Source organism: Pteronotus mesoamericanus, unplaced genomic scaffold, assembly GCF_021234165.1.
Source record: "Pteronotus mesoamericanus isolate MK-2021 breed Mesoamerican mustached bat unplaced genomic scaffold, CSHL_Meso_final contig_27, whole genome shotgun sequence".
In the NCBI taxonomy this organism is placed as follows: domain Eukaryota; kingdom Metazoa; phylum Chordata; class Mammalia; order Chiroptera; family Mormoopidae; genus Pteronotus; species Pteronotus mesoamericanus.
Genome location: NW_026555115.1, coordinates 24,983,708 through 25,005,011, shown reverse-complemented (window position 1 = coordinate 25,005,011; position 21,304 = coordinate 24,983,708). Strand labels below are relative to the sequence as shown.

Below are 21,304 nucleotides of genomic sequence, written 5' to 3'. Positions count from 1 at the left end.
TTTTCTCAGAGTTTAACTACAAAATGGTGGTGGTAATGGTGAGTGTATCTGAAATGATGTCTTAGCCTACATTTTTTTGGAAGAATAAACTTGAAACATTTTAATATTTTATTTAATAGTTAGAGGCTCTTTTAGTTTCCTGGGTCATTCTGATTTTTAGTTATTGTTATTGTGTAATATTATAGATAGATACCAACATTATAGAAGATTGGCTTGTATTTAGTATATTAATTCTGGCAGATATCTGAACTTACACACATAGAACTTTGGTTTTGCAAATGTTTTCTGTTTCTCTACCTTATTCTTTTAAAAGTAGAGTAGAATGTAGTACCATTTTTAACACACATCTAATTCTGTTTAAGTGTTGTGAATTCCATTTATAAAAAAATAATTCAAGAGTTCAGGTAAGAGAATCATATGAAGGACAAAAATAAAGATAGAAGAATAGTACACTGAGGTTATATATCTGTTTGGAGAGACAAACATTTCCATTCGGAGATATAAATAATTTATTTTTTATTTGTAGTCCATTCATTTGTTAGAAAGGGCTATAAAAAATTACTTTGAGCAACCTTATAGCCAAAACAAAGGGGGATAATGGATCATTTACAGGATTCACAGTGTCCATTGGATCAAAACACTGCTTTCCATCTTACTGAGATCTGATGTACAAAAAAAGGGACAGTATTTGGCAAGCATCCTTTTGGCAGCCATAAAAATGAACTTTTTATGGTTTTTCTTATAATATTTTTTAGTGTAAGCAAATGGCATGATGAAAAAAGCAATTTTATAAGAAAATTTAAGAGTGGGATGAAACATCAGAGGTCTAATCTGGCTTGATCTAAGAAAACAATTCAGAAATGTATGAAGGAATAAAAAGTTTCCATGGCCTTCAGAACTAGGCATAGAAAAGCCTCTCTTCGTGTTATTTTTGTAGCCAAGTTTGAAAAAAGAATTGAACAGCAGAGAATTTTTAGTTCTACTTTTTGATGGAAGCCTAGGTTTTATATATTTTCTATCATTGATTAGAGGTTTTTGTTTATTGGTTTCAAGTTTATTGAGGGTTTGAATGGTATATGAGAAATTTAGACTGAAATATAGAAAATTGGGAACTTATGCATATTATTTGACTTATTTAAAATTCTCATGTGACACTTCTTTTTTGAACTCCCATGAATTTGCCTGATGAAACTCAGAATACTAGTAGTAGTATTGTAGCACAACCTGAAACTGGCACCAGGCTGCAGTGTGCTCTCCTATTCCTGCCTCTAACTGTTTTTCTTTCCTTCAGAGCCCAGTTTAGAGCCTCCCTCATTTGAATCCCCTTTTTCATTGTCACTGCTCTTTCTCTAATGATCTCACTTCCTTTACAGATTACCTATGGAATGTATTTGACTTTTTCACCACTTTTTCCTTATTTTTAATTTATTTTTTTATTTATATAGCTTTTTTCTATGCATTGTAACTCAGTGAGATCATTCATCTGCCCTGGCCTATATTATTTTTTGTCTCTCTTTTAGCATTGTGGTTTCTATACAAATTTGTATAGAAATTGAGATGCTTTTTGTAGAATACTACTAAGAACCAAAACAAAATAACTAACTAGATAAATGTAATTATGTACTCAATCACATTACAGTCTGGTTGAATGGATAGAAGATCATAGTTTTGAGAAAAAAATTAGGAGAGTAACATTTAAAATTGAGAAGATTCTTTTAATTTCCTCTCCCTGTATATTGGGAAAATGATGAACTTTATGAGATTGTAGTGACAGGGGATCCAAGATGGTGGTGGAGCAGGTGGAAGCTACACTAATCTTCTCCCAGGACAAAACTGGAATTACAGTCAAATGATAGAAAAACCATCCTGAAAAACCACCTGAACACTGACTGGAAAAGAAGCCTTATAACCAAGGACTTACGAAAGAAACCACATCACCACATCGAGACTGGTAGCGAGTACAGAGGTACAAGAGGGCTGGCAGGGCTTTCACAGGCAGCAGCTGAAGTTTGGAGGGATATTTCAGCATCTGGAGGGATTCCACCTGAGAAGTGTGGAGTCTGAATCCCAAGCTGGGTTCCCTAGTCTAGAGCACCAGAATTGGGAAAGGAACCCGAATAATATCTGACTGTGAAAATCAGTGGGGTTTCTGCCCTCCAGGGAGGGATGGCTGGAGATGCAGAGAGCCTCTTAAAGGGCCAACACACAAATTTCATTTGCAGCCACTGACACCGGAGCAGAGCAGACTAGAGCCACGTGAGGAAAGTCTGGGCTTGGTGCCTCTGTGGAGAAGGCTGAAGGGCCAGCCACCAGGATCCCTGTGCTTAATCATTCCCCAGACTGCAGAAGCCATCTTTCTCAGGAAGAGCACTCCTGTCCATGTGGCATCAGCGTGGGGGGAGGCAATAGCCCCACCAGCAGGAGTCTCTCTTGCCTCATCCTGTGGAGCTTAAGCTGGGCTTCTGAGGAGTACAGCTAGAGGCACTTTCATTGATTAAGCCTAACAGAAAGCCTGCAATATGAAAATGGATATCTTGGAGCTTTGAGACTTTAGCTGGCCCTGCCCCAAGCAGGTGCTGGTAAAAATCAACTTTGGCCACAGCCTGGTTCTTTCTGCACACACCCAGGTCCAAAAGAGGGAGCCACAAGCTATGGATCACTGATAGCTGCAAATGGGTTGCACAGGGCCAGTTACAAGCAGTGACTGACATAGGACTGCCCCAGAGTCTGTGCAGATCTACCTAATACATAGAAACAAACACAAAGAAGCAGCCAAAATGAGGAGTCAAAGAAACAGGCCCCAAATGTAGAGAGAACAAGACAGAACAAGAGAATTGTTCAGAAGAGCAACTAAATGAAATGGAGGCAAGCAATTTATCAGATACAGAGTTTAGAGCAATTTATATAACGATGCTCAGCAGCATGAAAAAGACACAGAAACTATAAAAAAGGACCAATCAGAAATAAAGAATGCAATATCTGAAATAAATAATACATTGGAAAGAATAAACAGTAGGTTAGATGAAGCAGAGGATTGAATCAGCCATTTGGAAGACAAGATAGATTGTAGCGATTGAATACTACAGTTCAGCAAATGGAGTACATTGTGCACCATGGCTTGTGTGGCACCATGCTTGCACATTTCATAGTAGCTGCTCAGTGGGGGATAGTTGTTTTGGGTTGATTGGTCGGGTTCAGAGTGCCATGGAATTAAGTCTTCATTCTCTCCAAAAATCTTCAACTTGACTCCTTGATTTGGGGGCAGGATGTGTGTGCATAATTCAGGTTTGTGCATTATTTTCACATTAGATAGTGATATTACAATTTTCTCTGTATAAAATTTTGAGGAATTCATCTGTTTAATAAGTTGAAGGGTACTTTCCTTAAACTGTCATAAATGTTTAATATATAAACATATGTCACTACTTAGGAAATGACTAAAGCAATAATTATAAACCATATGAAAATCAAGTTGTATCATACGAGATCTTAAAATGTTGATTGGTTTGGGAGGTTTAAAAATCAAGTTATACATTTTGAGATCTCTTTAAACATTGAGATACTGATGCTATGAAAAGACAAACCTCTTTGGAAGGCCAATCATACTTGTGAATTTTAGTGCAAGAAATAAAATTCCTTAGTTTTCTTCACTACAAATTCATTTGAAGTCTGATAATGGTTGTGAGCTTCATAGATTCCCTCCTTACTTGAGGATTCACTTTCTCTGTATGTGTCCCCAGACTGCTTCCTACAGCCGAGAAGGCTATTTTAGGCTTACCTACCTTTTGGTTTTAGTTTCTGGTGGTGTGTTTCATTCACTCTTTGGTGTTATTTTTTGATTACAGGAGTAACAACTTCTGTAATGACAGTACCCCCAATTGTCAGGCACTCTACTTATATTATCATTAAATATCACAACAGCTCTGCGAATGGCTAATAAATAGAACTTCTCATTGCTAAAGACAAAAACACAACTTATACTAGCTTAAGCAAAAAAAAAAAAAAAAAAAAAGGTGTGAGGTAGGTTATTGTGAAGAGCTTCTGAGTTGGCTAGAGCCAGGGACTGAGATGTTACTATCAGGGATCTTTCTCTCATTTTTACAGTCTCATTCCTTTTGCAGATGGGTACTCTCCCTGTACTGAACAATATACAGGCAGCTCCAAGCTTACTTCATCCCAGCTGAGCAAACTCTTTCCCTTCATCTTTCAAGAAAAGGACCTAATTGGCCTTGATGTGTTGTGGCCCATTCTGGAATAACATTGTGGTCAGAGGGCTAAGGTACTCTCAGTTGGGTCTTGGATCACATTTGATTGGCAGCTTTGCCAAAGTCACACAGAATAGGTAGTGAAGTTGAGGTAATTTCCCAAAGGGAAGGAGAGAAAGGATGTTGGACAGATACCCATTGTAGTACTGCTACCCCTGTTTTATAGAGGAGGAAATTGAGCTTTAAGGATGTAAAGAAACTTGTTCAGACTCACAAAACTAATAAATAGTATATCTGAACCACAGTTTTTCTCTTTAGCAGTCACATTATTCTCTGGTAAAAGAGTTGCCTCTCTTTACCCTTAACCTCTCTCTTGACAGGGAGCATTCCTAATTCTAATTCTTCTCATTTTTATGGAGATAAAAATTAACCAGGAAAAAGAATTAAGTGAAATTACCCTCCTCTTGTCTTTGGTTGAGAAATAACAAGGAACAGAGTATGCATAAAGTCTAATTGATGAGACAGCACGGTCTTCATTGGAAACTAGGTGTTTGGCAGGGAGGGGGCATGGCAGGAATATGCAGTCCACCAATAACAACCATACTAGCTGGGGGAAGAAAATAACCTGTAATTCCTACTTTTCTGTTTTGTCTCACTACTAGGATATTATTATTATTATTATTATTATTTTACTCTTTATTGTGGAAAACTATTCTGCTTTCAGCACCATATACAAGGGGGACCCCCAAAAAACTGAAATTACCTTCTGGAGTGCGGAGCCCTTGTAGTACAGGCTTCTCCTGCTAGGAGAGTGTTCTAGGAGCCCATCTGTGTCATTTACTAGCTGGCATTGTTGTGAGAGGCTGCATTTGGCTTCCATGAATTTTTTTTGAAGACTCTTTCAAAACATTTGCCCGTTTCATGGTGGATGATTCATAAGCATACTTGTCCACACTGTGCTGAGTGTTCAGTTTTTGACCAAAAAACGGCATGACCCCCCATGCCCCACCCTCCCTATTCACCTGACCTTGCCCCAATAAACTTTTTTTTTGTTTGTTTCGATGGATTAAAAAGTCCTCTAAAGGAGATGTTTTGCCAGTGTGGAAAAGGTGAAATAAAAAATAGCAGAAGCACTGAAAGGCATCAAAACTGTCGAGTTCAAAAACTGTTTTAAGCAGAGGGAAAAAGCTTCTCGATAGGTGTATTTTGTCAAATGGAGAGTATTTTGAAGATGACTGAAGTTTAAACGTGTAAGAATAAATACACAATTTTTAAATAAATTTTGGGAGGGATCCTGCTTTGTACGTTAAATAGGCTCTTTTGAACTGGTCTTGGAACCTAATTACTCTTACAACATAGTTTCTGTGGGAAAATGATTTCTGGGTCCATAAACTTCTGGAATTCTAACAAGTAAATTAGGGATTACCTATGATTAATTATCTAAAAAAGCAGGGATTTACATTCTCTGCTGTGTTATGTTACGGTTAACGGGGAAAGTGAATCAGGAGATAGATTGACTCTGTAGAAAAGAAAGTGAAGGATGTCAAAGGCAAATTTTGTGTGCTTTGTGTTTATTCTTAGGCTCTGATGGTATAATCACCTTTGGTCACTTAAAATACCTCATTCTTTAGCTTACTGTTTTAAGTTGCTATCACCTGGAATATTGCATATTAATAAATATTTTCTTATGTAATGAGGTTAAAATTATTGACTAACATGAGTCTCTACTCATGGGATAACTTATTCATGATTTAGCTCTTCACCATTGGAGGGTAATTGAAAGTTGGCCACGTAAGAGGAATGAGTGAGAAAATTCAAAGTTTCTGGTAGAATGCTGCCCACGGTGGACACACAGTGTTACTGAGTTCTCTTTCTGGTTCTTATCTCCTTACTGTCGTATCAATGGCAGAGTATTGTTTTCACCTTGTTTCCTATAAGACGTATTTGGTTTAGATTTTTTTAAATCCGTAAGGTATACTCATTTTCATAATGTCAAACTTTTTTATATTTAAAGGTTGAAGTGCTTTATTTTACAGACTAGTATTCAGTGTAGAAGGTTCTATTTTGAAAATAATGTTTTTCTTATACGTAGCAATTTTAACAGTAGATTAGAGATAGATGGTATGTCCTACTGGAGAACTTCTCTTCACCCAGGGAAGCTATTCACTGGGCAAATGTGGCTACAAAGGATAAACATATTTTTTCTATGTGTAATAGTACAATTGCAGAATGAAAATTTTAAGTCATGAAAATATTAATTATTACTGTCTCCATGTGTAAATAGTTTGCTATATACTTTGTCACTTGGCATGCTATAAAATGCAGTTTTGTTTCCTTACCTTGTTTTGTGTATCACTGTTTTAAGTGCATTCCCAGTACCATATTGCAAGTGCCTGGCAGTCAGGCACTTTGTCTTTGACATCAGAGTCTATAGAGTGGTAAGTTAGACACATGTTTGGTGATCTGTTATTTGCTGTGGGGAAGATCATTGCTTTCACTAATTATTTAGTTTGGTGCAGCAGGCCTGAATTGCCCTACCAATGTCCATTTTAATTGATGATATATAAATAGTCCTTGACAGTTCTTAAATAAAACTAGACACTAGAAAAAAGTTTGATTTTAAAACCACTTATCATTTTGCTGGACTTTAGGTATCACTTGGGGTATGGCTTGCTTGGATACATGATGGAATTAGCTTTTCAACAAAGTGTTTGAAAGGGGCAATCTCCTTATCTGGAGTTTGAATGTCTGCCAGCCTTACCTATTCAAGGCACACTTGGTCCTGGAAGGCCCTAATGAAGTTTCTAGTGTGTGTGCTGTAGAGAGGAACCAAAGATAAAATGAGGTTGGATAAATTCCATAGCCAGAAGAAAGGGAATACCTATAAAACCAAACCCCACTGGGTACCAAAGCCTAGAAGTGGAAGGGAAATAAAAAAGAAAAAGGAAGTTAGAGCAAAGCAGGAAGAAAATGATATAAAAATTGTGCTCAACGTGGAGAGAAGAGGACTTTTTTGGGGGGAGAGATGAGGATTAGTAATGACTGTGATAAAAAGAGAGCAGACATACCTGTTAGATCCGTATAGCCATCTGGGGGTATTCGCTGCAGAGGTGAGTAATTCTACATAGTTCCTGAGAACATCCCTCTTTAAAGTAGGGATGTTGAAAGCTCACTGACCTGAACTGTAAAGCCTCTGGGAACACTGACAGGAAGAGCAGGCGGAGTTCCACTCTCTTCTGTCATTTAGTCAGTTAGTTATTGGGCTTCTGCTTTGTGTAGATACTACTGGGCTGAACAATTATCTGTGCACCGTATACTCAACAAATTAGTGTACAAATGAGTGAATGAATGATGCCATCTTTATACTCATTTATTCACTAATTTACTGAATGCTTATTCTGTCCTAGACACAAAATATTGTAGGTGCTAAGTATGCAGTGGTAAACCATACAGAAGTCATCCCTACTGTCATGGAGTATAGATTTTAGTGAGACATTACAACAAATAAACACATATATAATTACAAACTGGGTTAGTTACATGGAGAGAAATAACAGCTGCTGTGATATAACCATGGGGGTGGGATCAATTTAGATTGTATGCTCTGGGAGGACTTTAAGAACTGAAGGGTGAGTTGGAGTAAACCAGGTCAAAACTGGAGCATGACAGAGGTGCGGTTTGGAGCATCACAGTGGGGAAGACAGATTTTGTGAAGCTTCTCAAATTGGGAGTTGGAAGACTGCAGTGAGTTGGTGTCCTTAGGATCTGAAACAAGACTGGTGTGGCTGCAGTGCAGAAGGGAGGAATGTAGTTGTATATGGTGAAGTGGAGAGGATGGCAATTCTTCTAGAATATTCTGCTACAAATTCCAAAATCACAAGTTTTGTTACTTTTAATTAGGAGAAAAAATAGGGATTGATTTGCGGTTTAGAAAAACTGAAAGGAAAAAAAAAGTTGGCGAATTAGGACATAATTGGTTTATCTATACCATAGGGAAGTTGATGTTGTGGAATGAATGTGGCTTTGGTGTTAGAACTGAGTTTGTCCCAGGTCTGCTTAACAGTGTGTGGCCTTGGGTAAATTACTAAACCTCTGGTTCTTCATCTGTAAAACGAAGATAGCAATACCCTTTTATTGTGAGAATGAAATTAAATAACATAGGTAAAGTACTTAGGAGAGGGCCTTGTTCATACTAAGTGGTCAGTAAACTGTACTTGCATGTTACTATTACTGCTACTTCTCCCTCTTCAAGATAGAAGGGCAGTGACCAGATTGTCCATAAAATGTGAGCTGAATGAACCTGATAGGCTACAAAGCATGCACAAATTGGCATGCATGTAGTGACTTTAGACTGTTTCATACGAGTGTCCTTAGAATGGCTGGGAGTCTTTTGGTTTGTCCCAGTGAGAGCTGAAAAAGCAGAATTCTTTTGATAACAAAGGTAAATCAACTGAGCTGTGTGTACTTTTGGAAAACTGTCTTTGCATTTCAAAGAAAGACAGCATTGTAAGGCCAAATTCTCTGTGAAAAGCCATAAGATTATGGAACACTTTATAGCCTTTTCAGAGAGTATAATGTAATTATAGTAAAACAAAGACTTTGGAATAAAGAATCCTTGAGAATGCTACATAAAATCTTAAAAACATAGGTTTTCCTTTATTTCACATATAATTCTCTGTTAAATTTAGTGCAAGAAAAAAAATAATTTGGGATAAACTGTCATATACATGCTTTTGGTTCACTCTGTTATCAATATGTAAATATAATAAAAACCCTGCCCTGATACAAAGAATGAAGTCCAAAAGCTTCAGTCATGTTATTGGAGGATAATGAAATAACTCTTAGCTAGCCATTTGGGAGTTCCTAGTGTGTGGAAGCCAATCACCAATTGTGTTCTATCCCAATTGGAGTTATCCTTGGGTATATTTGAATGCTAATGAAAATGATAGTGAAGATTTTTTTTTTTTTTTTGGAAAGAAAAATCACTTGGGAGAAACATTGTTTGGTCTTTAGTTATTAGTTTTGTAGAAAAATGTAGTATGTCATAGCTAAACTTTTATGACTATCACCCATATGAAGAGATATATTTTACTTTGTGAACACTACCTATATATACAAATGGGAAAACTAAAACAAAAGTTTTATGAAACAATATATGTTCCAGTATTTTCTGTTATATTCTATTTCAGTTTTAAGGAAAATGCTGTGTGTAATTCACTAAACTAATTTTATTACCTGATGAGTCACAACTTGTAGTGTAAAAAATATTGTATCAAATGACTATATACTAAGTGGCACTTCGGAACAGAATTCCAATTTATTCCAGAAATATAAGATCAGCACAATTTCACCAGAAGTATGTCCCACACCATTAGTAATTGATGATTAATAGGTGCCAACCCCACATCACTTGACTGCCTGGGATGGTCTTTAAAGAAGGGGGCAAGAACGAGAGTAGGAAGGAAGGATGGCAGGAAGATATTTGCATACGCATAAACTCTTACTGAAAGAATACATAAGAAATTAATAACAAATTGTTTGGGGGCAGAGAAGTGGGTATCTGTGGGCAGGGATGGGGATAAGGCACTTTAATTACAGTGTTTTATTTCATTTTTCATTCTTTTAAAATTTGAATCATGTGAATATCATATATTCTAAATGAATAAATTCTGCTTCCACATTGTTAGAGAAAAAAAGGGCGGAGGGGACTCCAATATAGATGAGAGTTTGCCACTGCAGATTGCTGTGGGCGATAGGGCTTACAGCCTGTATGCTTTGTTTGCTGCCCTCGATCTAGACTGGCTGTGTTGACAGTACTTTAAAAAAATGTTTAAGTGACTCGTTAAGAAGGGTAAATTTGTGTCCCATGCTTGGCTTGTCATAGGGGGATATATACTTTATTCTAGAAAGGTTTTTTTTCCATAGAATGTGGTTAAATATTTCAGTGCTTAAAGTAAAAGCTTTTTGTTTTGTATTTTTAACTCCTTATTTAGAAATAATTTCAAACTTACAGCAAAGCTGCAAAAAGAGGAAAAAAACAAATAATACCTGTTCTCAGGCTTACCTTCTGTTAACATTTAACTTCATTTGCTTTATTGTTTTACTCATCTATGTATTTACTAGATTTATTTTTTTCTGAATCATTTGAGAGAAACTTACAAATAACATAACTCTTTATTCCTAACTACTTCAAAGTATATTTTCTACAATTAGGGATATTCTCTTACTTAACTATAGCATAGTTATTAGCACCAGTAAATTTAATATCAATACCATACTTTTTTCCAATCTGCCTGTTTTCCGTTTTTGTCAGTTGACCCAGGAATTCCTTCATAGCGTTTTTACCTCCCACTCTGGCACAGGATCTAGATTAGGGTTAAGTATTACATTTAATTGTGTCTCTTTAGCCTCCTTTAATCAGAAACATTTCCACATCCTTTATTTCTTTTGTGCAACATTAAGATTTAAAAAACAGAATATTATTCTGATATTTCTTCACGATTAGATTCAGATTATGTATTCTTATCCAGAATACTATATAACTGATACATCATGCAGAGAATATCTCATCCTGAGACACAGGAAATCTATCTGCCTGCCCCCATTGTCATGTTAGAGTACTTGGTCAAGGTGTGATCTAGTTTCTACTGTATAATAAATATTTTTCCTTTGCAACCAATAAGCAGTCCATGGGAATACATTTAAAACCATACAGAATTTCCTTTTCCTCATCAAAATTTTCACCTAGATTTACCATCCATTGATTGACCTTGCTTGGTCCAATCTTCATTACGTTGGTTGCAAAAAGCTGATTTTTTTTGTACTACCTAGTACTACCTCCGCATTTACCAGCTGGCAGTCAGCATTCTGCTGTAAGCAGTTGTACTTCTTTTCCCCAAACCCTTTTATTTGTTGTTGTTATGACCTCATAAATTCCTCTGTCTTTCCCTCTATGGTTCATAATTCATTACTATGTGAAGTAGAGGATTTGATTCTGGATTTAGTGGATGACTTTAGGAGGTCAGTAACCTCTGAGAATGTATATCTGCCAAGTTCTGTGTTTTTGAACTTCTTTCTCAGGAGACTGTCTATAACTTTCATCAGAATCTACAGGGTTCTTGATTCAAACAGGATTAAGTTGTGCTAGGTGGAAGGGTTAAACATTTAGCTATCTGTAACTCTTACATATTTGTATATTCTTCTATTCCACTGCTTTCTACCCTAAGTAATAAATAACTAAAGTGTTAGAACCACTCCGAGTAACAAATAACTGAAGTGTTAGAACCATAGTATGTGTTCCTCTATAGATTCCTTCCTTCCTTCCTTCCTTCTTTCTCTCTCTCTTCCTCTCTCTTTCTCTCTCTCTTCCTCTCTTTCTCTACTGTTTTTAAATCATAACTGAAAATAGTATTATATTTTAGTTTCTTTAATTTTTTAGCTGGAATATATAATGTTAATATTTTCATTTCCACTGTAGCAGCAGTTTATGATGTAATAGGACCAGTCTTTTGAAGCAACGAATTACCTTGACTTACTTTGAAATTTTAAAACCAATGTTTTTTACACTGTAGTTTTATTAGCTCTCTGGGAGTGAGCTACATGATGTTGTGCACTGAAAATTACCCAAACGTTCTGGCCTTCTCATTCCTGGATGAGCTTCAGAAGGAGTTCATTACTACTTATAACATGATGAAGACAAACACTGCTGTCAGACCATACTGTTTCATTGAATTTGGTAAGGGCCTGATTTTTTTCCTTTTCATTATCCTATCTCCAGCCAGTTATTAGCTATTTTTTATCTAACACTGGCGGGAGGGAGGGGGCAGGGGGAAATTCAGAAAATTCTGCTACCTTGCTTTTGATAGAATAATTTGACAAGTGGTCTATAAATTGTGGTGATGTCTTCATTTAGGTACATGTTAGAAAAAACATGTTTGAGCTGTGGAGGGCATTGTCATTATTGGCACAAAGAATTAATCCCAGGGGATAGTTTCTCAATGAGAAATTTATAAGCCAGAGATTCAGAATTTTGTGTTTATGTGATGATCTTTTATAGTCTGCGTAATATAGAACAGTGGTTGGCAAACATTTGCTGGATGGGACCGTATAGTACATATTTTAGGTTTTAAGCACCATATGTTCTCTGTCACAACCACTCAGCCCTGCCATTATAACTGGAAAGCAGCCATAGGCAATACAAAAATGACTGTTGTAGTTATATTCTAATAAAACTTTATTTACAAAAATATAGTCAGCAGGCTATAAACAGTGAAAATAAAATTGGAATATTATTTAGGAAATATCTTAGAAGATATTTAGGAAATGCCTTTAACGTCATTAAATTTACTTTTTAAGTGTTCATTCTAATGGTGTAAGCAATAAATAAGAAAAACAGATTTATAAGAACATGCAATTTATAGTGTATGTTCTTATGTAATTACAACTGATAACTACACACTTACTATTTCATGAGATATGAATCCCTATACAAATGAAGATTTTGGTTTAAAGATTAAAGCTGTTATTGTATTGTTTTAGAAGTTCAAAGTAATTCCTTGAATGGGTATAATAGTAGATATATTCTCACAGTCACATAATGTTAAGTCATTACTAACAATTAGTAATTTCTACCATATAACTTTAGGATATGTTAACCATTAAACATCAATAATATCAGAGAACTCCATGACAGTTGAACAGTTTGGGATAACAAACACTCTATCTGCAAAATTTACTATCTGTAAACCTAACGCTCTCAAATTATCAAATTAACAAATGACTGCAAGGAAATTTATTTTTATTTTACATAGATAACTTCATTCAGAGGACCAAGCAGCGATATAATAATCCCAGGTCTCTTTCGACAAAGATAAATCTGTCTGACATGCAGACGGAAATCAAGCTGAGACCCCCTTATCAAATTTCCATGTGTGAACTGGGGTCAGCCAATGGAGTCCCATCTGCATTTTCTGTTGACTGTAAAGGTGCTGGTAAGATTTCTTCTGGTGAGTTCTGGATATCAATTATTTTATTTTAAAAATACTGTGTAAGAATTGAGGAACTCTTGAAATAAATTACTTTATTTTAATATTTTAAAGCAAGTACATGAGAGAATGAAGAGATTCAAATTAATCCTCTCAGTGGTTTATGTTGTAATCTACCAGACATGTGACTAAGCAGGAAAATACTTTAAAATAGCAATCTCAGAGGAACTGTTTGGTAGGGAAACATTTAAGAAAGTTTCTTTGTAAATACCTGTTTCTGGAAATGAATAGTTCTTCATTTGTTATTTATGTTTATAGGCATGTAAAGTACTTTGCATTTTATCACAATGGCTGGCTGGCTATATTCAAGGCCCGAGTTTTTGACTGTCACAGAAAATATGCTCTTCTACTAACACCTCCCCTCCCAAACAAGGAATATAGTTGTGACAGTTTGTAACTTATGCTTAAAAATGGAAGCCTCATTATTTTATAAGGTAACACAAACCGTAGTTGAATTGCTTGTTTAAAATATTCTTCCTTATGTTTGAGCTAAAGTCTGTGCCTATAATGTTTATATGTTTTTCTACATTCTATGACTCCCACCTCCTTCTCTTTAGCACTTCAGAACTTTGAAGTCAGTAACTCTGTGTCCTTTCTATCCTATTAGTCTGGTCAACTTCATATAAAATATCCTCAAGTCCCTGAGCCTTTTGTTTATGACATGTTGAAACCCTCTCTATCCTGGAAGCTTTGTATCTTTTATTTGTTAGTATTCTTCAAATGTGACATTCAAGACTGAGCACAATATTTCATATTTGGTTTAATACAAATTATGGGAGAAAAAGGGAAACAGATTTCACTAAAATAATTCAACCAGTCAGGAAACAAGTACACAAGGAAATAACAATAGCACGTCCTGGAGGAAAGGAGATGGACAAGTACCTAGAGTTCTTACAACGTTATCTAAAATGTCCAGTTTCCAACAAAAAATTAGAGGACATGCAGAGGAAAAGTGTAATACATATAGTGAGGGGGAAAAGCAAGCAATAGAAGCTGCCTATGACCGTGACCAGATGTCAGATCTAACAGACAAAGACTTCATAGTAGCCATTTTAATTATTTTCACAGAACTAGAAGGAAACCATGATTTAAAAAGTAAGGAAAGTATGACAATGAGATTGCATCAAAAAGATAATATAAACAAAGAGATATAAAATATAAAGAACCAAATGGAAATTCTGGAGTTGAAAAACACAACTGAAATGAAAAATTCACTAGTAGGACTCAATAGAAAGTTAGAACTGGTAAAAGAAAGAGTTAGCAAACTTGAAGATAGATCAGTAGAGGTTCTATAATCCAAAGAACAGAGAGAAAAAAAAGAACAGAACCTCAAAAAAATATGGGACACTATTAAGCACACTAACATATGCATGATGGGAGAAGAAGAAAAGAGAAAGGAGAAGTATTTGAAAAAATAGTGGCTAAAAAGTTCCCATATTTAAAACATTAATCTATTTCTCTAGGAGGCTCATTTAACTATAAATAAAATACATGCAAGAGACCTAAAAATAAATGAATCATATACAAACTCTGAAAGGTAAAAACAAGGAGAAAATCTTGAAAGCATCAAGAGAAAAACAACTCACCACTTACAAGAGAATCCCCAAAAGAGTAACAAGTGACTTTTCAACAGAAACAATGGAGACATAAAGGTAGTGGGAGAACATGTTCAAAATACTCAAAGGGGGGGGAAATATCTGTCAACCAAGAATCTTGTATCTTTCAAAACGGGTGGTAGAATAAAGACATTTACAGATAAAGATGGGAGAATTTGTTGCTGACAGACTCACTTATAAGAGATACTAAAGGAAGTTCTCAAGGTTGAAAGCAAGTGACCCAGACTATAATTTGAATCTACTCCAAAAAATAAAAGAAAAAAGAAAAAAAATTAAAGAGCAATAGTAAAGGTAATTATAAGAGATAGTAAAAGAACATTTTTCTTTTACAAAGCAATGTATAAAATGATGAATGTAATGTATTGTTGGGCCTCTAACATATATAAATGAAATATATTTTCTAATAATAGCACAAAGGAGACAGATGGGAGCAATGCTGCATTGGGTGAAGGAAATATTCCAGGTGATAATTTGAATTCACAGGGACAAATGGAGCTGGAAATGAAAAGAATATTAACAAACCAATGAAAATATAATTGTTGTCCTCTTAAATTCTTTAAAAGACAGAAAATTATGTAAAGTAATAATTATAATAATGTATTTTTGAGTTCGTGACATTTGTAAGTGTAATTTGTGTAACAACAATGTCACAAAAGGGAGAGCAAGACACCTCAGCTGTGTAGGAGTAATGTTTCTATAGCTCACTGGAATTAGGTTAGTATAAATCTGAAGTTGTTTCTGATAAGAAGTATATGTTGAGGCCTACAGCAGCCACTAAGCAAATAACTCAAAATGTGATGAAAAATAATTAAAGAAATTAAAATTCTGAAGTATAAAATATACACTTAATGCAACGATAACAAAGGAAGAATAGAGCAAAAAAGGGTACGTGACCTATAAAAGTAAGCAAAATGGCAGACGTAAATCCACTATAACAATAATACATGTGAATGGATTTATAAAATGTGAATGGATGAAACATTCCAATCAAAAGTCAGAGATTGTAAGAGTGTATTAAAACAAAACAAAATTCAAAGATCCAATTAGATTGAAAGCAAAGGAAGAAAAAGATGTAGTATTATATAAACAGCACCCAAAAGAGAACTGGAGTGGCTATTCCGATAACAGACAAAATTAACTTCAAGACGAAACTTGCTACTAGAGACAAAGAAGGACATTTGATAATGATAAAAAAGTCAGTTCATTAAGGTATAGCAATTAGAAGCACATATACACTTAAGAATAGACCTCAAAATACATGAAGCAAAACCTGCCAAAAATGAAGGGAGAAATAGATGATTACACAGTAATAGGTATTTGACTAGGTAAATAATGAATAGGTCTAGGCAGAAGATAAAAAAAAAAAAATGAGGATTTGAAAAACAGCATAAACTAACAAACCAGTAGAACACTCCATTCAACAATAGAAAATACATTCTTCTGCAGTGTACGTAGAACATTTTCCAGGATAAACTTTATGCTAAGCTATAAAAAAAACTTCATAAATTTAATAGGATAGAAATTATACATAGTAAGTTCTGTAACAATAATGGAATGAAATTAGAAATAAATACAAATTTGGGAAACTCAAATATGTGTAAATTGAATAATACAATTTTAAATAGTGAATGGGTCAGAAAAGAAATCAAAGGGGAATTTATACTTTGAGATGAACACAGATAAAGATGTAACACATCAAAACTTATGAGATGCAGCTAAAGCTGGGCTTAGAGGAAAATTTATAACTATAAAATACCTGTATTAAAAAATAAAAAAGTCAAATAAATAATTTAACCTTCCACCTAAAGACACTAGGGAATGAAAAACAAGTTAAACCTAAAGCAAGAAGAAGAAGGGGTATAATAAAGATTAGAGCAGAAATAAATGAAAATGAAATATAAAGTATAAAAACACTAGACAAACATCAATGAAATTGAAAGCTGATTTTTTAACTATATGGCTCTGGTTTAAGGATAGACATATAAATCAACAATATAGAATTGAGAATACAGAAGTAAACCTTTGCATTATGGTCTATTTATGTTTAACAAGGAAACCAACACAATAGTGAAAGAATAGTCTTTCAACAAATGATGCTAAGACAAGTAGTTGTTCACATACAAAAGAATGAAGTTGGACTCGTATTTCTCAGACTATCTAAAAACTAACTCAAAATGGATAAAAGACCTAAATTTAACAATTAAAATGATAAAACTCATAGAAGGAAACAAAGGTATAAATCTTTGTGACTTTGTATTAAGCAGTGTTTTTATTTGACACCAAAAGGACAGTGAAAAAAGAAAAAATAGGTAAGACGAAAATCATCAAAATTAAAAATCTTTGTTCTGCCCTGGCCAGGTAGCTCAGTTGGTTAGAATGCCATTCTGATATGCCACCGTTGTGTGTTCGATCCCAGTCAGGGCACATACAAGAATTAACCAATGAAAACTTAAATAAGTGGAACAACAAATTGAGGTTTCTCTCTCGCAAATCAGTAAATTAAAAAAAAAAATCTTTGTTCTTCAAAAGACATTATCAAGAAATTGAAAAGTCAATCCACAGATACAGGAGATATTTACAAATTATGTGTCTTCTGAGGAACTTATACCCAGAATATATAACAACTGAGCAATAAAAAGACAATAATCCAATTTTAAAATGGGAAAAGGATTTGAATAGACATTTCTACAAAGAAAATGTATAATTGGCTAATTAGCACATGAAAACAGCTCAACATTAGTAGTCAATACTGAAATGCAAGACAAAATGAAAAAGAGATACTACTTTACACCCACTAGGATGGCTGTAATAAAAAATACAGACAATAACAAGTGTTAGCAAGGATGTGGGGAAATTAGAACCCTCATATGTTGCTAGTGGGTTTGTAAAATAATGTGCCTGCTTTGGAAAATAGAATGGAATTTTCCCAAAAATGTAAACCTAGGGTTATCATATGGCCCAGCAATTCTACTTCTAAGTACATAACCCAGAGAATTAAAAATATATGTCTAAACAAAAATGTGTACATGAATTTTTATAGCATTGTTCATAGCAACTGAAAAGTAGAAACACCAGATGTTCCATCAACTGATGAATAAATACACAAAAATGGTATATCCATGCAATGGAATATTATTAAGCAATAAGAAGGGATGAATTATTGATACATGGTACAGTGTGTCATTGTGCTATGTGAGAGAAGCTGTATAGAAAAGGACACATATTTAAAATTTCATTTATATAAAGTGTCCAGAAGAGGCAAATCCATAGATACAGAAAATAGAATGGTAGCTGAGAGGAGCTAGAGGGGTAGAGAGAAATAGGCAGTGCCTGCTACTAATGGTTAGGAGGTTTCTTTTTGGAGTAATGAAAATGTGGAATTAGATAATTATGACGGCTCGAAACTCTGGGAATATATTACAATTTCTGAATTATTCACTTCAAAAGGTGAAATTTATTGCATGTGGATTATATTCCAATTTTAAAATCACTAATAAACAAGAGGCTGCTATTTCGAAGACTTCTACTTACAGTAGTGATGTAGTAGTTAATTCAGACCAATAGGCCCACTAAATACATGTAGAAAAGCTGAGTGGAATGTATATATCCCATAAAATGTATAGGTATAATATATAATGTAGAAGTTAATCTAAAGTGTAATTTTCCTGAAGTCTTTTATAACTAAAATTTTACTGGAATACAAAGGAAGATGGAGGGAGGCTTACGGAGATGAAATTGCTTCCAGTGTTTGGAGCAATTTTTTCCTTTTGGGCTTACACCAGTTCTGGAGGGAACAGCTGACAGCTTCTCAAGACTTGGGAGACAGAGATTAGAGGGCAGGGCCCTCCGAGGGGACAAACCTTATGAGAAACCCTCCCAGCTTTGGCTTAGGACTTTGGATGTCTGTACTCTAGGACTGTGGGTAGACAGGAATTTGCAGCAGACAGGCTTTTATTGAGACTGCAGCTTAGTTTTGAATCACGTTGGTCTCTAGAATTGGATTGAGCTGATTCCACAGTGCTGTGCTCCAAAGATCCTGGCCGAGGCACATCTTTCTCCTGGAAGAAATAGTCTCATAAGCTTCAAATTATATTTAGAACAAGATTTTTGAAAATATAATTTTTGGCAAACAATCATAAATAACTAGGCACCGGAAAAGATTAAACTACGTAAACACAAGTCTCCATCCCCCCTTTCTCCTCCCTCTCCTCCCTCCTTTCTCCCTCTTCTCTCTCCTCCCTCCCCTCACTTCGCTCCTCCTCTACTCTTCTCTTTCTTCTCCCCTCCCCTTGCTCTCATGAAAACCGTGGAAGCCGGAGGACAACTTAATGATATCCTCTAAAGGAAAAAAAGAAAATAGCTGCAAATGTAGAATTCTGTGCTTAACAAAAATATCCCGAAGGAGTGCAGTGGCAAGAATAGATATCCTTGTGTTATTTCTGACTCTGATCTTAGCAGGGAAAGCGTTCAGTCTTTCCTGGTTAGATATATTAACTTAGGGTTTATGTAGGTGCTTTTTTTAATCAGGTAGAACAAATGCCCTTGTATTTCTAGATTGATGAACAGTTTTTATCAGGAATGTAAGTTGTATTCTGTCAAATGCTTTGTCTGCATTTATTGACATGATTGTATGATTTTTCTTTTTAAAAGCTTTATGTGGTGAATTACTTTGATTGCTTTTCAAATATTTAAGCTGTCTTGAACTTCTCTGATAAACCCCACTGGATCATGATGTATTATCCTTTTTATATATTGTCAGATCCAATTTACTAAAATTTTGTTAAGATATTTTGTATCTGTGTTTATGAGGGAATTAATTTCTAGTTTTCCTCTTTGTAATGTTTTTGACTAGTTTTGCTCTCAAAATAAAGCTAGCATCATAGAATAAATTGGGAGGTATTACCTCTTTTTCAATTTTTGGAAAATATTTCTGTAAAATTTTCATTTCTTCTTCTTTAAATGTTAAATACAGTGAAGATTTTCAAGCCTCTAATTTTCTTTGTGGAAACCGTTTCTTAACTACAAATCAATTTCTTTGATGGATGTAGGGTTATTCAAGTTATCTGTTTATTCCTGAGTGAGTTTTAGAAGTAGTTTGTTTCTTTTAAGGACTCTAAGGAATTTGTTCATTTCACCTAAGTTATAAAGTTAATATTCCCATATCCCTTTAATATTTGTAGAATTGTAGTTATGTCACTATTCTCATTTTTTATATTGGTAATTTTTTTCTCTTGCATTTTTCTTCTGATCAGTCTTATTAGAGTTTTTCATTTTCATTGATTTTCTTAAAGAACAAGCTTTCCCATTCGTTGACTTTATTGTCTTAATTTTTAATTCCATCGCTTTATGTTTTGATCTTTATTACGTCATATTATCTGCTTACATAGGGTTTAATTTGTTCTTCTTTTTCTAGATTCTTAAGGTAGAATTTGAGGTCATTGATTTGAGAACATCTTTTCTAATACAACATTTAGTATTGTATTACCTCTATTTAAATACTACTTTAACTATATTTCATAAACTTTAATATATTGTATTTTTACTTACATTTTGTTCAAAATGCTTTTTAATTTTACTTTTGATTTCTTTTGTGATCCCTGGATTATTTAGAAGTCTGTTAAATAGTTTCAAATATTTAGAGAGTTTCCAAATATCTTTGTCATCGATTTCTAATTTCATTCCACTGTGGCCAGATGATAAATTTTATATGATTTTAATTATTTTACGTTTATTGAGATTTGTCTTATTTTCCCAGAATATGATCTATCCTTAGTCATTTTTCCATATTCATTTGAAAAGAATATGTATTCTCTCATTTAGATGAAGTTGGTTGATACTCTTCAAGTCACCTTTTGTATCCTTTATGATTTTTTAATCTGTTTCTATTGATTATTGATCAAGGGGTATGGAAATCTCTGACTATATTTGTGGATTTGTATCTTTTTCCTATTAGGTCTATCATTTTTATGTATTTTCAAGTTTCTTATTAAGTGGTGCATAAATATTTAGGATTTTTTTGTTCTTTTGGTGCTTGGACTTCTTTATCACTTTGAAATTACCTTCTTTTATACCCAGTAATATTCCCCATTGTCTAATTTGCCCATCATTTTTAGCCTAGTATTTCAGACTGTCTATTAATTTGCTTTAACCTCTTTTCTGACCTTATTTTTTCCTACTCTTCATAAACATTCATTTGAGTCAAACAGAAACCACTAGCAATGCCCAATAGCAAAGTGGTTAAGAACGTGAGTGCTAGAGTCAGGCTACCAGGATTTAAATCCTAGTTCATTTACTTACTTTGGGCAAATTACTAAAACCTTAGTTTCTTGTCTGAAAAAAAAAACCCCAAAAAAACCCAGGATAATTGTAGTGCCCACTTCATTGGATTTTTGGAAGGATGAAATGAAATTGTATATGTAAAGCACTTGGTGCCTGACAC

General features: G+C 34.5%; 1 protein-coding gene across 1 annotated transcript in view; it reads left to right on the top strand.

Annotated features, from left to right (window-relative positions):
• Positions 1–21,304, top strand: part of SEC22A (SEC22 homolog A, vesicle trafficking protein) — a 68,334-nt gene that overhangs the window by 12,620 nt on the left and 34,410 nt on the right. The window contains exons 3-4 of the mRNA XM_054575205.1: positions 11,777–11,940; positions 13,016–13,210. Of these exons, the coding sequence (XP_054431180.1) occupies positions 11,777–11,940; positions 13,016–13,210 (359 nt within the window). The remainder of the gene's footprint in view (positions 1–11,776; positions 11,941–13,015; positions 13,211–21,304) is intronic.